The sequence below is a fragment of the Bubalus kerabau genome, chromosome 1 (genome assembly GCF_029407905.1).
Source record: "Bubalus kerabau isolate K-KA32 ecotype Philippines breed swamp buffalo chromosome 1, PCC_UOA_SB_1v2, whole genome shotgun sequence".
Classification (NCBI taxonomy): Eukaryota; Metazoa; Chordata; class Mammalia; order Artiodactyla; family Bovidae; genus Bubalus; species Bubalus kerabau.
The window spans coordinates 62,117,780-62,137,601 of NC_073624.1; the positions used below are offsets into that span (position 1 = coordinate 62,117,780).

Here is a 19,822-nt window from a genome sequence, read left to right on the forward strand (position 1 = left end):
TCCAGTTTTCCACTATTACATACAGTGCTACCATGAATGTTTTCCTACATATGTTATATTGTGTATTTGAGAAGGAGTTTCACTAGATCAGGCAAACTACAGCCCTCAGGCCAAATCTGGCCTGCCTTATACTTTTCTGCAGGCTAAAGTTTCATCACTTCATGGGAAATAGATGGGGAAACAGTGGAAACAGTTTTTTTTCCGACTTTATTTTTTGGGCCTCCAAAATCACTGCAGATGGTGATTGCAGCCATGAAATTAAAAGATGCTTACTCCTTGGAAGGAAAGTTATGACCAACCTAGATAGCATATTCAAAAGCAGAGACATTACTTTGCCAACAAAGGTCCGTCTAAACAGGCTATGGTTTTTCCTGTGGTCATGTATGGATGTGAAAGTTAAACTGTGAACAAAGCTGAGCACCAAAGAATTGATGCTTTTGAACTGTGGTGTTGGAGAAGACTCCTGAGAGTCCCTTGGACTGCAAGGAGATCCAACCAGTCCATTCTAAAGGAGATCAGTCCTGGGTGTTCTTTGGAAGGAATGATGCTAAAGCTGAAACTCCAGTACTTTGGCCACCTCATGTGAAGAGTTAACTCATTGGAAAAGACTCTGATGCTGGGAGGGATTGGGGGCAGGAGGAGAAGGAGACAACAGAGGATGAGATGGCTGGATGGCATCACTGACTCGATGGACGTGAGTCTGAGTGAACTCCGGGAGTTGGTGATGGATAGGGAGGGCTGGCGTGCTGCAGTTCATGGGGTCGCAAAGAGTCGGACACAACTGAGAGACTGAACTGAACTGAAAGCTAACTGCTCTAAGGCTTAAACAGTTACACTTTAAGTGGTTACATAAATACCTACATAAAATCTTTAATTTTTCCCTGTGGCTCAAAAGTCTATAATGTTTATTATCTGATCCCTGTTCTAGGATACAACCTCATTTTGTTGCGTCTCAAGTGTTCAGTTCAGTCGCTCAGTCACGGCTGACTCTTTGCAACCCCATGGACTGCAGCTTGCCAGGCCTCCCTGTCCATCACCAATTGCCATAGTTCACTCAAACTCATGTCCATTGAGTCGATGATGCCATCCAACCATCTCATCCTCTGTCATCCCCTTCTCCTCTGCCTTCAATCTTTCCCAGCATCAGGGTCTTTTCAAATGAATCAGTTCTTTGCATCAGGTGGCCAAAGTATTGGAATTTCAGCTTCAGTATCAGTCCTTCCAATGAATATTCAGGACAGATTTCCTTTAGGATGGACTGGTTGGATCTCCTTGAAGTCCAAGGGACTCTCAAGAGTCTTTTCCAACACCACAGTTCAAAAGCATCAATTCTTCAATGCTCAGCCTTCTTTATGGTCCAACTCTCACATCCATACATGACTAATGGAAAAACCATAGCTTTGACTAGACAGACCTTTGTTGGCAAAGTAATGTCTCTGCGTTTTCTTCCAAGGAGCAAGTGTCTTTTAATTTCATGGCGGCACTCACCATCTGCAGTGATTTTGGAGCCCCCCAAAATAAAATCTCTCACTGTTTCCACTCTTTCCCTATCTATTTGCTGTGAAGTGATGGGACCAGATCTTAGTTTTCTGAATGTTGAGTTTTAAGCCAACTTTTTCACTCTCCTCTTTCACTTTCATCAACAGGCTCTTTAGTTCTTTACTTTCTGCCATAAGGGTGGTGTCATCTGCATATCTGAGGTTATTGATATTTTTCCTGGCAGTCTTGATTCCAGCTTGTGCTTCATCCAGCCCAGCATTTCTCCTCATGTACTCTGCATGTAAGTTAAAAAAGCAGGGTGACAATATACAGCCTTGACGTTCTCCTTTCCCAATTTGGAACCAGTCTGTTGTTCCATGTCCAGTTCTAACTGTTGCTTCCTGACCTGCATATAGATTTCTCAAGAGGCAGGTCAGGTGGTCTGGTATTCCCATTTCTTTAAGAATTTTCCACAGTTTGTTGTGATCCAAACAGTCAAAGGCGTTGGTGTAGTCAATAAAGCAGAAATAGATGCTTTTCTGGAACTCTCTTGCTTTTTTTATGATCCAACAGATGTTGGCAATTTGATCTCTCGTTCCTCTGCCTTTTCTAAAACCAGCTTGAACATCTGGAAGTTCACAGTTCAGGTACTGTTGAAGCCTGGCTTGGAGAATTTCGAGCATTACTTTGCTAGTTTGTGAGATGAGTGCAATTGTGCAGTAGTTTGAGCATTCTTTGGCATTGCCTTTCTTTGGGATTGGAATGAAAACTGACCTTTTCCAGTCCTGTGGCCACTGCTGAGTTTTCCAGATTTGCTGGCATATTGAGTGCAGCACTTTCACAGCATCATCTTCTAGGATTTGAAATAGTTCAACTGGAATTTTGTTGGGTCGCAAGAGTGCTTACTGTCAAATTTATCATTTACTGCCAAATAGCTCTCTCAAGTGGTTGTATCCATTTGCATTCCACCAGCAAAATATGACATCCTGTTGTTCATCCTCACTAATACTTTGTATTTTGTAAATATCTATACAACATATACAAAGGGCCAAGCACTATCATAACTCATTCATTCAGGCCGTTTAACTCAGTTAATATTTATTGGACTTCTAAAATTAATGTTATCAAACCTAAATTTTTGCCCATCTGAAGGGTGTGAAATGGGAGCTTGCCATTTTAATTTCATTTTCCTGATTAGCAATTTTTCATGACTTCTGGGACATTCAGGTTTCTTTTTCTGTGAATTTCCTATTTGTAATTTTCTTACTAATTTGTAAGTGTTCTTTATAAACGCATTCTTTTAGCAGCTACTTATTGAGTAGCCTACGCTATGTGCCAGTGCTGCAAATAGAGTAATTGAACAGACAAAAATCTCAGTATCTTAGGAGCTTACATTCATGCAGAGGAAGACAGCTAATAAATAAATTAAATATTTAATGATGTTTAGTATAATAGAGAAATAAAGCAGGGATGGGGGAAAAGAAGGACTTGAGAGGGACACACTTCTAAGTAGGGTGATCAGAAAAGTCCTATGAAAGGACTTTTGAGGGAAAAAGACCTGAAGAAGGTAAGGGAATGAACTATACAGATAAAAGAGGAAGGAGTTTAGGCAGGAGATAAAGCAAATACAGCAACCCTGAGGTGAGACTGTGTGTGCGTGCCAGCTCAGTCACTTCAGTGTCGCAACTCTAGGGACTGTAGCCCACCAGGCTCCTCTGTCGATGGGATTTCTCCAGGCAAGAATGCTGGAGTGCCATGCCCTCCTCCAGGGGATCTTCCCAACTCAGGGATCAAACCCAAGTTTCTTGTCTCCTGCATTCGCAGGCAGTTCTTTACCACTAGCGCCACCTGGGAAGCCTGCTGCTACTGCTGCTAAGTTGCTTCAGTTGTGTCTGACTCTGTGCAACCCCATAGACAGGCAGCTCACCAGGCTCCCCTGTCCCTGGGATTCTCCAGGCAAGAACACTGGAGTGGGTTGCCATTTCCTTCTCCAACGCATGAAAGCTAGGCCTGGCTTATTTAAGAAACAGCAAGGAGGCAAGTGTGGCTGGAGCAGAGTTAAGAAACCACAGTTTTAATGCATTCTCATAAAGAATTATGGACCTTTCAAGAATCAAGAACTCAAATATGAGAAACACTCGATATCAGCAATTTTGTATCATGATTTTTTTTCACTTCACAATCTTAAGATCATTTTCTTAACTGGTGTTACTTTAATTTACAACAGGAAAGAAGGTAGGAAAGATTAGATAATATGAAGTTGTTGTATCTATCTTGTTAGCATTTGAAAAGGAAAAATCTTTCCCGTTAATTTTGTGCCTTAATGCTACTTAGTCTGAATTCTATGTTTGAACAATTGCTTTTGAAAGATTTCTTCTATTTTTCTAATGGTTTTTCAAATTCTTCAACTTTGTTTACCTATTTACCTGCCATGTTTCCATAACTAGGAATATAATGCATTACATGAAGATACTCTTAATTTCTACCACGTCTTGTGAGATGGAGAACATCAGATGAAAATTTCACTTAACTGGCTTTAACTAGTACAACAGAACTATAAATAATACTTCTTTTTTGAAATATTCTAACAACCCAGTATAACTAAATAGGTTTTCCTCCTCTTCCAGATTTCTATTAAGAAAACGCATCTGGGCTGAGGCCTAATCAAGAAAGATTTATTCAAATTTTAATGTCTGATTTCTTAGCATATGAAAAGGGAGTATTGGAAAGCAGCCAAGAAAAGGTTTTCAAATAACAGACCTATTCATGTTCTTTAAATTTTTTTTTCTTTTTTCCCCTTTTTTATTTTCATACAATTTTTAAAGGTTACTTTCCATTCACAATTATTACAAAATATTCACTATATTCCCCATGTTGTACAATACATCTTTGAGCCTCTCTAACACTCAATAGGTTGTATCTCCCACTCCCCTACCCCTATGTTGTCCCTCCTTACTCATGTTCTTATAGGCTGAAGGACTAAAGAGAAGAGCATTACATTCAGGAATAAGATATGCCATTGGTGGTGGGGAGGGCACTTCCCTGGTGGTCCAGTGGCTGAGGGTCTGTGCTCCCAATGCAGCGGGCCCAGGTTTGATCCCTGGTCAGGGAACCAGGTCCCACATGCCACAACTAAGAGTTTACATGCTGAAACTGAAAGATCCCACATGCCCCAGCAAAGATCCTATGTGTTGCAACTAAACCCAGTTCAGTTCAGTTGCTCAGTTGTGTCCGACTTTTTGTGACCCCATGGACTGCAGCACGCCAGGCCTCCCTGTCCATCACCAACTCCCAGAGCTTACTCAAACTCATGTCCATTGAGTTGGTGATGCCATCCAACCATCTCATCCTCTGTCGTTCGCTTCTTCTCCTGCCTTCGGTCTTTCCCAGCATCAGGGTTTTTTCAAATGAGTCAGTTCTTTGCATCAGGTGGCCAAAGTATTGGAGTTTCAGCTTCAGCATCAGTCTTTCCAATGGATATTCAGGACAGATTTCCTTTAGGATGGACTGGTTGGATCTCCTTGCAGTCCAAGGGATTCTCAAGGAGTCTTCTCTAACACCACAGTTCAAAAGCATCAATTCTTTGGCGCTCAGCTTTCTTTATAGTCCAACTCTCCCATACATGACTACTGGAAAAACCATAGCTTTGACTAGATGGACCTTAGTTGGCAAAGTAATGTCTCTGCTTTTTAAAATGCTGTCTAGGTTGGTCATAGCTTTTCTCCCAAGGAGCAAGCGTCTTTTAATTTCATGGCTGCAGTCACCATCTGCAGTGATTTTGGAGCCCCCCAAAATAGTCGGTCACTGTTTCCATTGTTTCCCATCTATTTGCCATGAAGTGATGGGACCAGATGCCATGATCTTAGTTTTCTGAATGTTGAGATTTAAGCCAACGGTGAAAAAGACCCAGTACAGCCAAATAAATAAATAAAATTTTAAAGATATGCGATTTGGAGTTCAAATAGGTTTTGGAGTTCATTTAGCATTTGGAGTTCAATTAGGCTTTTGTAGCTCATTTAGCATTTGGATTTCAATTAACATGGTAGTTACCATACTCTCCTGCTTTGGTAGAATCATCAAAGGCCTTGAGGTATCCACTCGGGTTGCTACAATTTCTGCATGAGCAATCCTCTGCATTGTTTGGATGATAAGCAGTGTTATTGAACAAATCACAGTAGTTCATTTTAAGCACTTTTGATTTATCTTTCCCATTATTTAATCCCATTATGATTTTCAACTTGCAAATCTTGTGCTCTGATTTCTCAAGAAACTTCAGCTAGAACCAATATGTCAATGTTTCCCACATCTCTGTATCTACCTACATCAGTTACAAGCATTAAAATATATCGTTTCTACTTTTCTATATTTCTCTTAGGTCAATACTTTGTTGGATGAAATAGTTTTCTTTTAAGTGACTTTTCATGGTTTCTTATGGATTATATTGTACAAATCATCAAGTCTTAAAAGGTTATGCCACTTGGATTTACTTGCTGATTTTTTTTTTACTTTGTTTCCAAATTACTAACACCATGTTCATTTACTTTCTTCAGGTAAATGTGAATGTAAGGAACAGGTGTTAGGAAACTCCAAGGCATTCTGTGGAATGAAATACTCATATGGTGAGTCTGAAGTCCATGAGTGCTTCCAAGGATCTATTCAAACTACCTGTACAAAGAGTTTTGAAGGAAATGAGTGGCCTGGTTTATGACATTCTCAACAAATCAAAGCATTAGTCTTATGTAACAGTAGTAAATACAGTATTCTGGTCTTGACCTAGATTTTCCTGATAGAGATGGTTTTGAATGTCTTAGTGAGAGTAGGAGGCTTTTAGAGCAAAAGCAAGGTTATCCTAGTATGTGGAAAGGAGGCAGACAACAACAACAACAACAACAACATCTTGACATGTAATCCTTTCCTATGAATGATTCTTATTTTATTAATCTAAAAGGAAAGTCTCTAGCCACTTAAATGACTCCTTGGCCAGTAGTACTACTAAGCAGAAATCAGTTTAAAGCAGTGTATTCACAGTGATTAAAAGCTCAGGCTTTGGATTCAGACCTCTGTGTGTTTTATTTCTGGTTTATTGGGTGGGTAGCTTAACATCTTGCCTGGAGAATCCCAGGGACGGGGGAGCCTGGTGGGCTGCCATCTATGGGGTCGCACAGAGTTGGACACGACTGAAGCAACTTAGCAGCAGCAGCAGCAGCTTAACATCTCCAAACTTCTTCATCTGTAAAACAGGGATGATGCCATCTTCCCCATGAAATGAGATTTTTGAAAACCACACAGCACATTTCCTTGCACATACTAGATGTTCAGTAAGTAGTAGGAGGGAAGGAGAAATATACTGGAAAGGCATTGAGACTAGCTCTCTGCCTGACTCTCTTCCCTGCCATCTCTGTCTACTCCTCTACCTTTCAAATACCCAGAAGATAGTGTATGGACAAAGGAAAATGTCATTGCCCTAAGTAAAGACTGTTACTATTTTTAAATTCTAAATGGCTTTATTCTTAAGTATAGGTAGCTCAGATGGTAAAGAATAGGCCCACTATGCCGGAGACCCTGGTTCAATCTCTGGGTTGGGGAGATCCCCTGGAGAAGGAAATGGCAACCTGCTCCAGTATTCTTGCCTGGAGAATTCCATGCACAAAGGAGCCTGGTGGGCTACAGTCCCTACAGTCCATGGGGTTGCAAAGAATTGGACATGATTGAGCAACTAACACTTTCACTTTCAATATATTAAAGATGCTTATCTTGCCGACATATCATTGACTAGTGTCTGAGTCTTTTATTATTCCATAACTTATACAGCCCCAAATATATATAATCCCTATCCACATCCATTTCATAAATGGAAGAGTATAATAGAATCATGAAACTGGAGCTCTGCCATCACACAGGACAGCTTCCTAATCCCAGTCAGCTTGAATTTTACACCAGGGAAGAAAAGTAACCAATAATATTTAATCTCTTTAGACTATGTAAAATATGTCCTGGCAATAACGTTTTGCTCCTTGTCATAACATTACACAAAGCCAGCCATAGAGTATAATATAGTCAGAATCTAAATAAAAGCCAGGATAACAATTCTACTTCCTGTGCATCTTTTTTCTTTTTAGATTTGATAGCTGAATGTGCTTAAGATTTATTTGCAGTAGACAAATGGTTGATATTCTCTTAACATAATGATATGGAAAGAAGTAACAGTTGAAAATGTCTAAGAAGGAAGAGGATAGTTAATATAGATACATTGGATGAAGTTAGTGTAAAATCAATGAGCCTAATGATTTTCTTTTATTGAGATATATAGTTAATATATAATATTATATGTTTCAGGAGTATAACTAGTGATTCACAATTTTAAAGGTTATATTCCATTTACAGTTATTATAAAATATTGGCTATATTCCCTGTGTTGTAAATACATCCTTGTAACTTGTTTATTTTATACATAGAAATGTGTACCTCTTAATCCCTAATGATTTTTAAAGCATATTTCCACATTATAATCACTAGTTCACTTTTCCATTATACTCTGAAATGCATATCTAAGTTGTTCAAAGTTCAAAGAATAGTATGAAATTCTATTCATTTTTACTTTTGGAATTGTGTTCTTACAGTGCTAAAAATAAAGATCTTATCGGCTCATGATAAAGGATCTCATGCTGAGGTCAACGTGAAGATTAAAAAAATCTTAAAATCCACCAAACTGAAAATTTTACGAGGAAAGCGAACACTGTATCCAGAATCATGGACTAACAGAGGCTGCACTTGTCCAATCCTCAATCCTGGTGAGCATTAGATGTTACTAGCTTGATCCCTACCTTGTCTCTGCTGATTTGCTGCTTGTCTTACATTCTCTGAATCACAATCTAAATAAACTCAGCAAGAGCATCTCTCCTTTTCACCACCTGAATTCTGGGGAAAGTCCAAACGGAATTCTTCACATGCTCTATGCAAGTAAAATATTTTAAAATCCAGCAATTTAATATTTTCTGTCTTGAAGAGAAGTCTCAGATTGGTTCCAGTGGCAGTAGCAAGGAAAACATTTTCATGAATTCCTCTGCCACTAATACTGTACTGGAAAGCTAGGTCCTATTACAATGCCCTGGTTAGAACTTGCTCCCAAAGGAATTTCAAAGGCAAAATTCCATCTGTGCAAATAATATTGAATTCATTTTTTCTATTGCACGGGAAGCATCTGTTTCTTCTGGATAGAAAACAACTCTCAAGTTGTCATCATCTTCTTTTTCATTAAATGATCATTCTGGTTTCAAATCAAGAACAGTAAAAATAAACAAACAGCAGCAAAACTATAGAATCTTAGAGAAACTTGGAATGGAGGGAAATTTACACCTTAAAATAATATGGCAGACACAGAGGCAGGCCAGTAAGCATGGGATTCTGATCTGTTTACCTTATAAGCACAGTCTTTACATTGTATCATAATCTGCTTATTTCTCTATCTCTCTCACTAAATTTGAGGATGGGATTTAGATTTTTGACCATACTGTCTCCAGGATCTACCATTATTTCCAAGATAATAGTACTGCAGTACACAAATAATGAATTCTAGCAAAACAAATAATATATTTTTTAAATCTTCTATACTTCCCTGTTTACAAAGTTGCCATTTGTGTCTTAATGACACTCCTGAAACAGGTGCATAATTTGTGTTCTGGATCTAATTCTTTTCAAAGTTAAGTCCAGGAAAGCACAGTTACATTAAGAAGTCATTTATGGTCTTTGGTTAATAAATTTGAGAGAAGCAGATAACTGAGTGAGAGAGAGAGAAAAGCTATCAATAAAATATCTCCCAACCTAAACAATCTAAACAATGATATAACTGTTGACTTTGTTGACTAACCTCTCACACCCTTTTTATAGCTCTTCATATTTTATTTAAATTAATCTAAATTTTATTTATTTATTTACTTTTTCACTTTCTTTTTTTTTAATTTTATTTTATTTTAAAACTTTACAATATTGTATTGGTTTTGCCAAATATCGAAATGAATCCGCCACAGGTATACATGTGTTCCCCATCCTGAACGCTCCTCCCTCCTCCCTCCCCATACCATCCCTCTGGGTTGTCCCAGTGCACCAGCCCCAAGCATCCAGTATCGTGCATCGAACCTGGACTGGCGACTCATTTCATATATGATATTATATGTATTTCAATGCCATTCTCCCAAATCATCCCACCCTCTCCGTCTCCCACAGAGTCCAAAAGACTGTTCTATACATCAGTGTCTCTTTTGCTGTCTTGTATACAGGGTTATTGTTACCATCTTTCTAAATTCCATATATATGCGTTAGTATACTGTATTGGTGTTTTTCTTTCTGGCTTACTTCACTCTGTATAATTTTAATAAGGAAAATTTAAAAGACATTTTAAAATATGTTTCCAAAGAACGAACTAATCTGAATCTTGGATTTTGAATACTGGAGACTGAGTCATTAAGTTCTGTTTCCCAGTGATCTCTGCATAGGGGCTCTTTCTATAAGCACTTTTGACTAAACTGGCAAACAAACAACAAAAAAAAGAAATCTACTCAGTTTTTTAGTAAGACATTAAAAACAAAAGCTTTAACCATCTGCACCACCCTCCAGGAAGTGAACTATACTTCCTAATCAGGTTTCTGCCAAACAGAGTAAAAGAACCAACTGAGTTCATCACAATTGAAAACATAAGCACAATTATTCAAAGAATTCTTGAAAACATGTTTATTCACTTTGATGAAAAGACTTTGCCAAAGCAAAACCAGACACTCTTTCACTTTGTTTTTCCATTTTTACAAGTTTAATAGCTAAGGCCAAAGAAAGCTGATAAGAAAACACTGAAACCTTACACGCCAACCTGTTTCCTTTGCTACTTTTGAAAAGTAGTAATCTAGTTGGCATCCCTAAAAATTCATTCATTCTTACTTTCATGCATATATTTGCTCATTCATTTATTGAATATTTTAGAATGTCAAGACTAGCACTAAAATATTGTATTTTCTTTTTCTGTGGATAAAAAGTGAGCTTTGTGCCCTCAACCTTTCAGCAAAGTCGATGTCAAAAGCAAAGAGATATCAAAATTAAATGTAAATGCTAATAAGTGATACAACAGATAAAGTTATTTTTCATGCTAACTTTTGGTATGATGCTGTCCCATAATTTACAGATTTATTCAGCATCATTTTCATTAGTTTAATTTATATTTATACTTTGACATAATGGCAAACTCTTATAATATTTGTTTTATTTGTACTTTCAAAGTAAATTCATCTAAATACTAGATGTAACACTGAAAGTTTCCTAAAAATTATTCATTGTATTTTTAAAGAGGGTTTTATTATTTTAGGGATGATACAAACAATATCACAACGATTATGTTTCAACTAGTCTGTTGATTAAATACTGGGATTCTTTTTCATGGAGAAGCTAAGGTTACCCTTTAAAGAATTTAAATACCTTATAATCCACCTTACATTTATGCTCTCCAGTGTTTGAAACCTATGTCATTATTTTCTTTTTTCTTTTGTCTCTCTCCTTTTTTTTTTTTGAAAATATCATCATAGCTATTTTTAAGTTTAGGACTTAAAGCTTTTAAGTCCTAGACTTAATTTCTTTTAATAATATTAATATCTTTTAATAATTTAAATAACCTTTTTTATTATTATAGAAAAAACACATGTACATTATAGAAATTTAGGGGAAATTTTTAAATTTTACACTTCTGTCCTCCAAAGATCATTTCTGTTAACATCCTAGTGTGAATCCTTCCAGATATTTCTCTATATATGTACACATTATATTTTTAACCAAAATGAAATCATAATATACACTTCATTCTGCAACCTACTTTATTCAGTTAATGATTATCTTTACCTTAAATTTTAGTTTATTTTCATATACTCTAATACTGAGATCATATTCCAATTTTCCAACTGATCCCAAAATGCTCTTTAGGGCTTATCATTGCCAGTATTCAATCCAAAATCACAAATTGTATCTAGTTTTTAAGTCCCTCAAATATCTTTGATTTATGATGAGTTTCTTTTTAGTGCTTTAGAAATTATTGTTGAAAAAAATAGGCCAGGTGTTCTGTAGATTATCCTGCCTTCTGTATTTGGTTGGTTCTTTGTAGTGTCATTTAGCTTGTCTCTCTACTTCCTATTTTTCTTGTAATCTCTACAGTTTATCTTGATAGGCTCAAGATAAGCATTTTGGCTAGCACTTACTATAGATATTGTTGTGTTGTTTCATGTTAGATCACATCACAAGGTATACAGTACCTGGATGACCCACCATCGCGGGTCTATAAACATCTGGGTTGCTCAAACTGAACAGTCTGATCTCTCCATTGGGGAGTTTTGTTTTCCCTTTTGAGACTAGGAAACAATGAGTGTGAGTTATTTAGTCACTATGCAAACATCCAGTTCCCATCAACTATTCACTTAGTGATTTTGTCACCCAATTGGCAATCCCTTCTTGGATGAATAATTTAATTAGTTTGAGAAACGTTTTTTTCTAATTTTGTCTAAATCCCTTCATTTATTACATGACATTATTCTGTAAGAGGACTTTCTCTCCCATGGTGGGCTATTAGGTTACCATGAAATATAGTTCCTATTATAAAAGCAGGATAAAGGCTAAATTGTTTCCTTTAATCAGCAATTTCCAAGGTAAGGAATGGTTTTCACAACTGTCTCAAGATGGCAAGTTAATTTCTCTCTGATACTTTTTGAGTATCACTTTGGAATTATGGATTTTTGTTGATTCAGTATGTTAGCACACAATTACTATGCTCTTGGTGCTCAAATTATCATAACTTTGACAAGTTATAACCCTCCTTTACTGATTCCTTTACTGTGCCCTTTTAAAATGATTCCTATGAGCCTTTTTAGCATAATAAGTCCCATGCGTACCTGTATCTTTCTGCCTTGGAACTAGAAAAAGCATTTCTTCAGGAAGCTTTGTTCTGTGTTGTTTTCGGTGATACCTGTTATTAGAGACCACGTTATGTTAGTAATAGGTAATCCTTACCATCAGAATGACATTTTTTAAAACCATTTCAGAAAATGAAATGGGGCTTCCCTGGTGGCTCAGACAGTAAAGAATCTTCCTGCAATACAGGAGACCTGAGTTCAATCCCTGGGTTGGGAATATCCCGGGGAGAAGGAAATGGCAACCCACTATAGTATTCTTGTCTGGAGAATTCATGGACAAAGGAGCCTGGTGGGTTACAGTCCATGGGGTCGCTAAGAGCCAGACAGGACTGAGAGACTAGCACTTTTACTTTCAGTCCAGTGAATGAACAAGACTATGTGTGTGTGTGTATATATATATATATATATATATATATATATATATATAATCAAGAGTTTAAATTGATATTTTCAATTGAATTTTAATATATCATGTTTTCCCTTGAGTTTTAAAGTATATGTCTCTTTATCTTATATTGGACAGTTTTATTTTATAAATGTAATTACTTATTTGTTTTACCCTATAATATTACAGAAAACTGTTTCAAAATACCAATATTGATATTACTAAAGACATCTACTGAGGGAGATTATCATATTTCTATTTATTAATGTATAGATAATGAGGTTGTCCTTTTGGTTTTTTTTTATTTGTTAGCCAAAAAATTTTACTTGAAGCCTGAAAAGAATTTTATAAAATTCTTTTATTATAAAATCAGCAGTAGGTCTTGTCAAGTCTCATCATTTTTTAAAAGTATGACAAATAAACATTCTATATTCCAAAAACACTTTATCTAGGAGATATGTGCTATTTTGTATAATCCATACTTCTCTTCCAGTGTTGTTGTTGTTCAGTTGCTCAGTCGTGTCTGACTCTGTGATCCCATAGACTGTACCCCACCAGGCTCCTCTCTGTCCATGAGATTTTCCAGGCAAGAATACTGGAATGGGTTGCATTTCCTTCTCCAGGGAATCTTCCCAACCAAGGGATTGAACACACATCTGCACGCATCTCTTGCGTTACAGGTGGATTCTTTACTGCTGAGCCACTGGGGCTTCTCTTTCTTTCAATATGTTTTCCCAAATGGTTGTTTCACTTTTATAAAATCCTCCTTGATGTACACTACCATATATAGTGAGTCCCCAAGAACTATTGATTTATAGCAGCATGTTAAGTACCCACAGAATCCTCACTTCTTCACCATGGAGAGTGGTATATAGCAAAGAGTAAAACTTCTACCATCAGACAGGGCTAAGCTTGAGTCAAAGAGCTACCGCTTGCTGGGAAGCACTGTTTCTTAATCTTGCCAAGCCTCAGTTGTCCTTATTTGTAAAAAGAAAAGTGATACCTACTTCAAAGGATTATTTTTAAGGTTAAAGAAGATAATCCATTTAAAGCGTTTGGCACTTAACAAATATTTACCAAATTATTGCCTGTGACTCCCTATTTCAACTGTGAATTGATAAAACCTTGAACCACGTATATATAAAACTGCTAAAATCATATCTTTCCCTTCCATAAATTATGATACTGCATAGCCCCTAATATTGTTCTCTTTTAGGTTTGGAGTACCTCGTAGCAGGACACGAGGATGTAAGAACAGGCAAACTAGTCGTGAATATGAAAAGTTTTGTCCAGCACTGGAAACCATCTCTTGGAAGAAAAGTCATGGATATTTTGAGAAGAGAGTGCAAGTAACAGTAAAGGTTTATAGCACTTAATGGCACGTCTCTATGTACAAAAGACAAACTTAATGGAAAGGAGACCTCAAAAATGAAACTGGAAACTTTTTTAAGTGCCAAAATATATAGAAATGTTCCAATGCATGGACCTTATTTAATGTATCTCTTTTGGGCCCATGTTTAAATGCAGTTTGTTTCATAAAGAAGAATGAAAAATCCTAATACTGATACCTATTTTCTATGAGACTGATTCTGAAATTCGTAACTATTAAGGATATTTTAATAGCAATATGATATTTAGCAGTAATCTATTAAGCCCAATGCACCTAACAAGGACTCTTCCCATCTTCAGATATGTTACTTACATTTGTGCTACTTGAAGTAATTAATGAGATTTTAAGGAATTCCCAACCCTACTATCAGAAAAGGTGTTTCTTAAAAAGAGCCTTCTCTTGCGTGATGTGTGTGAACTTTGGTCTGTGGGGTGTTAAATGGATCCTCTCCACATGTATATAGTATTTCATTGTATAAAGCACTTTACTACCTACCACTTGTGTTGTGAAAGTTTGGAGACTGCTGTTGACAGGAAAAAAAGAGAAAAAGGTGTGTATGAAAACCTGCTGAAACAGAAGCACTGCCACTATGTGTGGAAAAAAGTGACCACATACAGAAAGTTGTACTCTTTAACCTTGAACACGTAGAGAAACTATGTGAAGATGCAACCTGAAAGGAGAATATGTTTGTATGAAGTCTCAGCTTTGGGCTAGAGGTTAGATTCCACAGATACCAGCAATGGTGAAACTTTGAAAAATAAAAAAAACTAAACAAGAAGAGATTCTAAAATAAGAGAAAGGAGTCCTAAGTATAGAAAATGCTTGGATAAAGAGGAAATGGACTTTAAATTGTAAAAAGCCCATTTATTTGCAATGCACTTGTATACACTTCAAAGATTATTGTAGACACAGAATTTGTTTTTTGTGTTTAGTATTTAAACCTGAATATTGAGACAGTTTCCTCCTTGTCTTTATTAACAGTATATGGTCATTCTGTTCACTCATTTTTGGACGCAATGTATGTGATAGTTCACCAAATTACAGTTTTTCATTATTATTCATCTTCTGTATCCATCATAACCACTATATATACCATTTCTTCTGTACTTGAATATATAAATCGTGAACCACAGTGCCATAAGATTAACTTCACATTCAGAACATATTTTTTTCCTGAGGTCCTGTGGACTAGCAAAAAATTTATATATATTGCTCTGTTAAGTTTTTTATACTTCATATATGTAATAAAGAAATATGATCTCCTTATTTTTGCCTCATTTTCTGATCAGCTCTTTCACTGATATTAAAGATTGCTTTCTCTCAATGTAGGAGCTCAACTCTAATCCCTTAAATTAAGAAAATAAAATATCGTGGAGTTTGGGAATGGAGTGGATGCTAATTCAGAAGGGTTTACTTTCTGTAGCTGTTGGATGTAAACTTTTTTCATCAGATGCATTGCATTTTTATATTACATTTACTTTTTAACTAATTTTAAAAGCAATAAAATTTCATTGTTGAAAATACAGAAAACCATAATGAGAGAAAAATATGGCTTTACTCCAACAATCCTGTGATAATAACTATTAGCATTTCAGTGTAGATGTTGCTAGACTGCTTTCTATGCATATACATACCTTTTATAGAACTGGAATTATACTATACATACTATTAGGAAATCTGCTTTTATAACCTGTAGCATAGATCTCAGTTTCTTCTCTATTCCTGTCTTAATCCTGGTAGATGGAATGCTATCTAGCAGGCATAATTTACAAGCAACTTATAAAACATAGTGGTAAGTACATCATATCAAGAAAAATAAAAATATATCAAATATATGATTTTCTTGTTTCAGAATCGCCAGGTTGCCTTCGTTTCCATTTCACTTTACATAAAATAACCCCTTAAAAAGAAGAATATAAATAATGTCTATTTTTTAAAAGAGTACAAAGATGCTAATAATATATTATTAAGTAAAAGAAAATGACAGAACAATATGTACAGTATTAGCTCCCACTCCTTAAACACATTTATAAAATATACAGAGTTTCAAAAGTTCTGACAGATAGATTATATAGTAGTAATATTTGCCCCTGCAGGGGAAAGAAGGAGGGAGGCGTTCACCTTTTATTTTGCATATGTCTGCATTGCTTGACTTTCTTTCCTTCATTATGTACTGGTTTTGTAACTTATTTTTTAAATAATTAACTTTTAATCAATTGTTTTTAAAGTATGTTCAAGCAAAATCATAGCAAAAATTTAATTTAGCTAGTTTACCACATTGCTGGGTACCCCTATATGGCTTTCCATTTACAAGCAACTTAAAAAACATGTCTTTTGATCAGAATCCAGTCCTTATGATTCGAATCTTCACTAGGTATTCTTTCAACACCTTTTCTGGCAATATTCTAAAAAAAAGGCCCCTCTTATAATCATTTCTTAATGCCTTGATTTTCATATCATTTTTAGCCCCTTCACTGCAGTTTTAATTTCCTGTGAGCACTGTTGGCTTCCAAAGGGAAAAAAAGAAAAGAGACCTCATGCTCCCCATTTGTAAAAGTAAATAACAAAATGAAATGTGAGGAAGCCGCCTCCTGACCCCACTCCCATCCCACCATTCCATCATTCTGCCACACTTCTGTATACTTTCTCACCCTTGGCATCTTTCAAAATAACCATCACGGTACCAAGGCAACAGAATCACATACAGCTTCTATCTATGGCTGCAGATGAACATGAACACTTCCTTCGAGAGCTAGTGGGAAAGTCTGCCCCCAGAGCTTTACTCCCTGTACCGCTGGGCTTTATTGGCCAGCAGATTAGTTGCATAATCTTCACATACTTCTCTGTATAATTTGTCTGAGGTCAACTCAGTCTATGCCCTTTTATTACATCACTTTCCCCATAGAGGAATGTTACTAATATTTAGTATTTGATGCAATGGAAATTCTCAATCATAGGATAATCTTTTAATAGTGTCTGCTAAATGAGGTCAAATCTGTAGGGATATGACTGTGAGTCCAAAAAGCAGTGTCCATCTGGCTAGATTAAACAGAGAGCAAGGCCTGTTATGGGTAAATATAGTTCTTTGGGATACTTTGGGTTCTTGCAGAACAAATCCCTTTCTAAATGATTAGAGACTTATCAACTCTGAAGGGTGGGAAAAAGAACCTTGAACATTCCTTGTGCTGTCTGTCCCTTTGCCGCTCCCCTGGAATGCTTGAGAACAAGGAGCATGAGTACCGCCTCAGCTGTTGAGAGTTTTGTCAGAGGCCCCAGGACTGAGTTGCCTTTGTGTTCATTGTTTCAATGATAAGCAGTCCCCTAACCTAACTTTATCAAAGATCCAAAGTTACTCATGATTTATTTCCCACAGTTTGGAAGGAAAATATTTACGAACAACCTCAATTTTGTAGGGGAGATTGCCATGATAAAAATGGAATAGAAGCAAAGGGGTGTGCCTTGCATGACTGATTTTTTTTTTTTAATCTCTCAGAGAATGATTTGTCTGAGAATACTTTCTGAAAAATGATGCCCTTGTTCCTGCTTTCCTACACTTCTGCCAAAGAGATTTGAACATTTCTCTACTTTTTTAACATTACTGACTGTGTTTGAGACCTACAATATTTTAAAAGACAAATTCTCAGCTTTATTATTAGTCTTTATATATGCTGAAAGACAAAAAAAGCAGTATTAGTTATGAGAGAGAAAGATATATGCACTGGGTCAAATAGATATTTCCAGAATTAAGATGCATGTTCTGTTAAGAGAGAGTTTTAGTAAATACTGAATACACCTCTAGTTTTTTAATATGTGGTCACAGATGGGTGATTATGTTCCAGAGTGTGATCATTAATAACAAGTTAATTTATAAATCTAAAACTATCCAAGGTTTATTGGGGGTGATCAAATCATAGTGCATTTATCTGAATAAAGGGGAATGGCAGCCAGGCAAGGAAGCTTGCTTCCCAGAAAGAAAAATAACCACTGTCAGCAAATTTTCACAATGTTAGCAAAATGGTCTGTCCAGAAACTCCCTGAATACTTCCTCCTCACTCAGGACATCACTGAGGATTTCAAACTTGGTGAATGAAAAATAAGAAAGATAATACATCAATAGCAATCAGTACTTAAGAGTTTGCTACAAAGAAGGCACTTCTCTCAGTGCTTTACACATGTTATTCTCATTTGATCCTCCTAAGCACCCTTAAAGGACATGCTGTTATTATCTACATTCCCAGACAAGGAAACTGAGGCACAGTGAGACTAAATTGTCCAAGGACACTCAGCCAATAATTGTGGAGCCTGTGTTTGAACCCAAGCATTCTAACTGCCAGAGTTCATATTTCAACCACTAAAAGGGGATCCTAGTATTCAGAGGGGAATTCATGTGAGATGATGCCAACAGCACCATTTTTTTCATTGGCTGTTTCTTTTATTTATTTATTCATTGAAGTATAGTTGAATTACAATGTTGTGTTAGTTTGTGATGCACAGCCAAGTGACTCATTTATATGTATATATATATTAATATATATATTTTCATATTATTTTCCATTATGGTTTATTACAGGATGCTGAATATAGCTCCCTGTGGCTATACAATAGAACCTTGTTGTTATCCATTCTATATATGATAGTTTGCATCTGCTAGTCCCCAGACTTCAGCTCCAACCCTTCCTAACTCCACCTTCCTCCTTGGCAACCACAAGTCTGTTTTCTATGTCTGTGAGTGTTTCTGTTCTGTAGATAAGGTCATTTGTGTGATATTTTAGATTTCACATGCTGTTTCTTTTGGATTGCAGTTGAATCCCAGTTTTCCTTCTCTATCCTCCAAATTATAATGTATCCCATTATTCTGTGATTACATAATTTTCTTTCTCATTATTACATTGCCATTAGCGTAAAACTGTTTACCATAGTTTACACTAGGATGAAACAATGAGTCCATTTTTATGTTTGCTCTTTTCCTCTTGGTTTGATTTTCTGAGATCTATTTAGGTAAAAGGTCCACTTTCGCATTTATCAGTAATGACCCTGAATAAGTTACTATGCAATTTAACAGAATTTCAATCGGTTCTCTCAGCTTTAGATTTTGCTATGTAGAGCAATTCTGCTTCCAAGATGAATGAGAAGGAATTACACCAGAGAGACGAGGAAACAGAAGAAAATAGAGAATGTAGGCACTATGTTGACCAAGGAGAGAGAGCAAAAGGTAAGAAACAAGGGGTAAAGATATACGAGAAGAAAAGGAAAGTGACAGCTGGAAAAGAAACCAGGTGGTCTGTTCGAGTAAGAATATGCAAAATATTTCAAAGTATAACATAATCAATTCTTCCATTGCTAGATACCATGATTTAGGTGAGATTGTTCCAAATTTTTATTACAAAATATTCCATCCAACTCTTTTGCTATTAGATATGTTTGAGAAGTCAGAAAAGCTAAAGAAGATACAGCAACAGAAAAACCTTAGGGAACAATAATTAGGAAACCAATTGGTTTTACCATATATTGCAATAGCATTTTGAAATCATCTTTTATAAAGTACATGGTGATCAAAATATTTAATATCTAAGTATTAGTCCTGCCTGAGTCTTTTCCAATAAATATACTCATCTTAATAATGATATCACT

The 19,822-nt window shown here is 36.2% G+C and overlaps 1 protein-coding gene across 6 annotated transcripts in view; it reads left to right on the forward strand.

Moving 5' to 3' along the window:
- NTN4 (netrin 4) overlaps nt 1-15,471 on the forward strand; it is a 129,190-nt gene extending 113,719 nt beyond the window's left edge. For all 6 annotated transcript variants that reach the window (XM_055576944.1, XM_055576908.1, XM_055576923.1 and 3 more), the window contains 3 exons: nt 6,030-6,098; nt 8,100-8,270; nt 14,018-15,471. In XM_055576944.1, the coding sequence (XP_055432919.1) occupies nt 6,030-6,098; nt 8,100-8,270; nt 14,018-14,154 (377 nt within the window). In that variant the 3' untranslated portion in view covers nt 14,155-15,471. The remainder of the gene's footprint in view (nt 1-6,029; nt 6,099-8,099; nt 8,271-14,017) is intronic.
- The last annotated feature ends 4,351 nt before the right edge of the window (nt 15,472-19,822 follow it).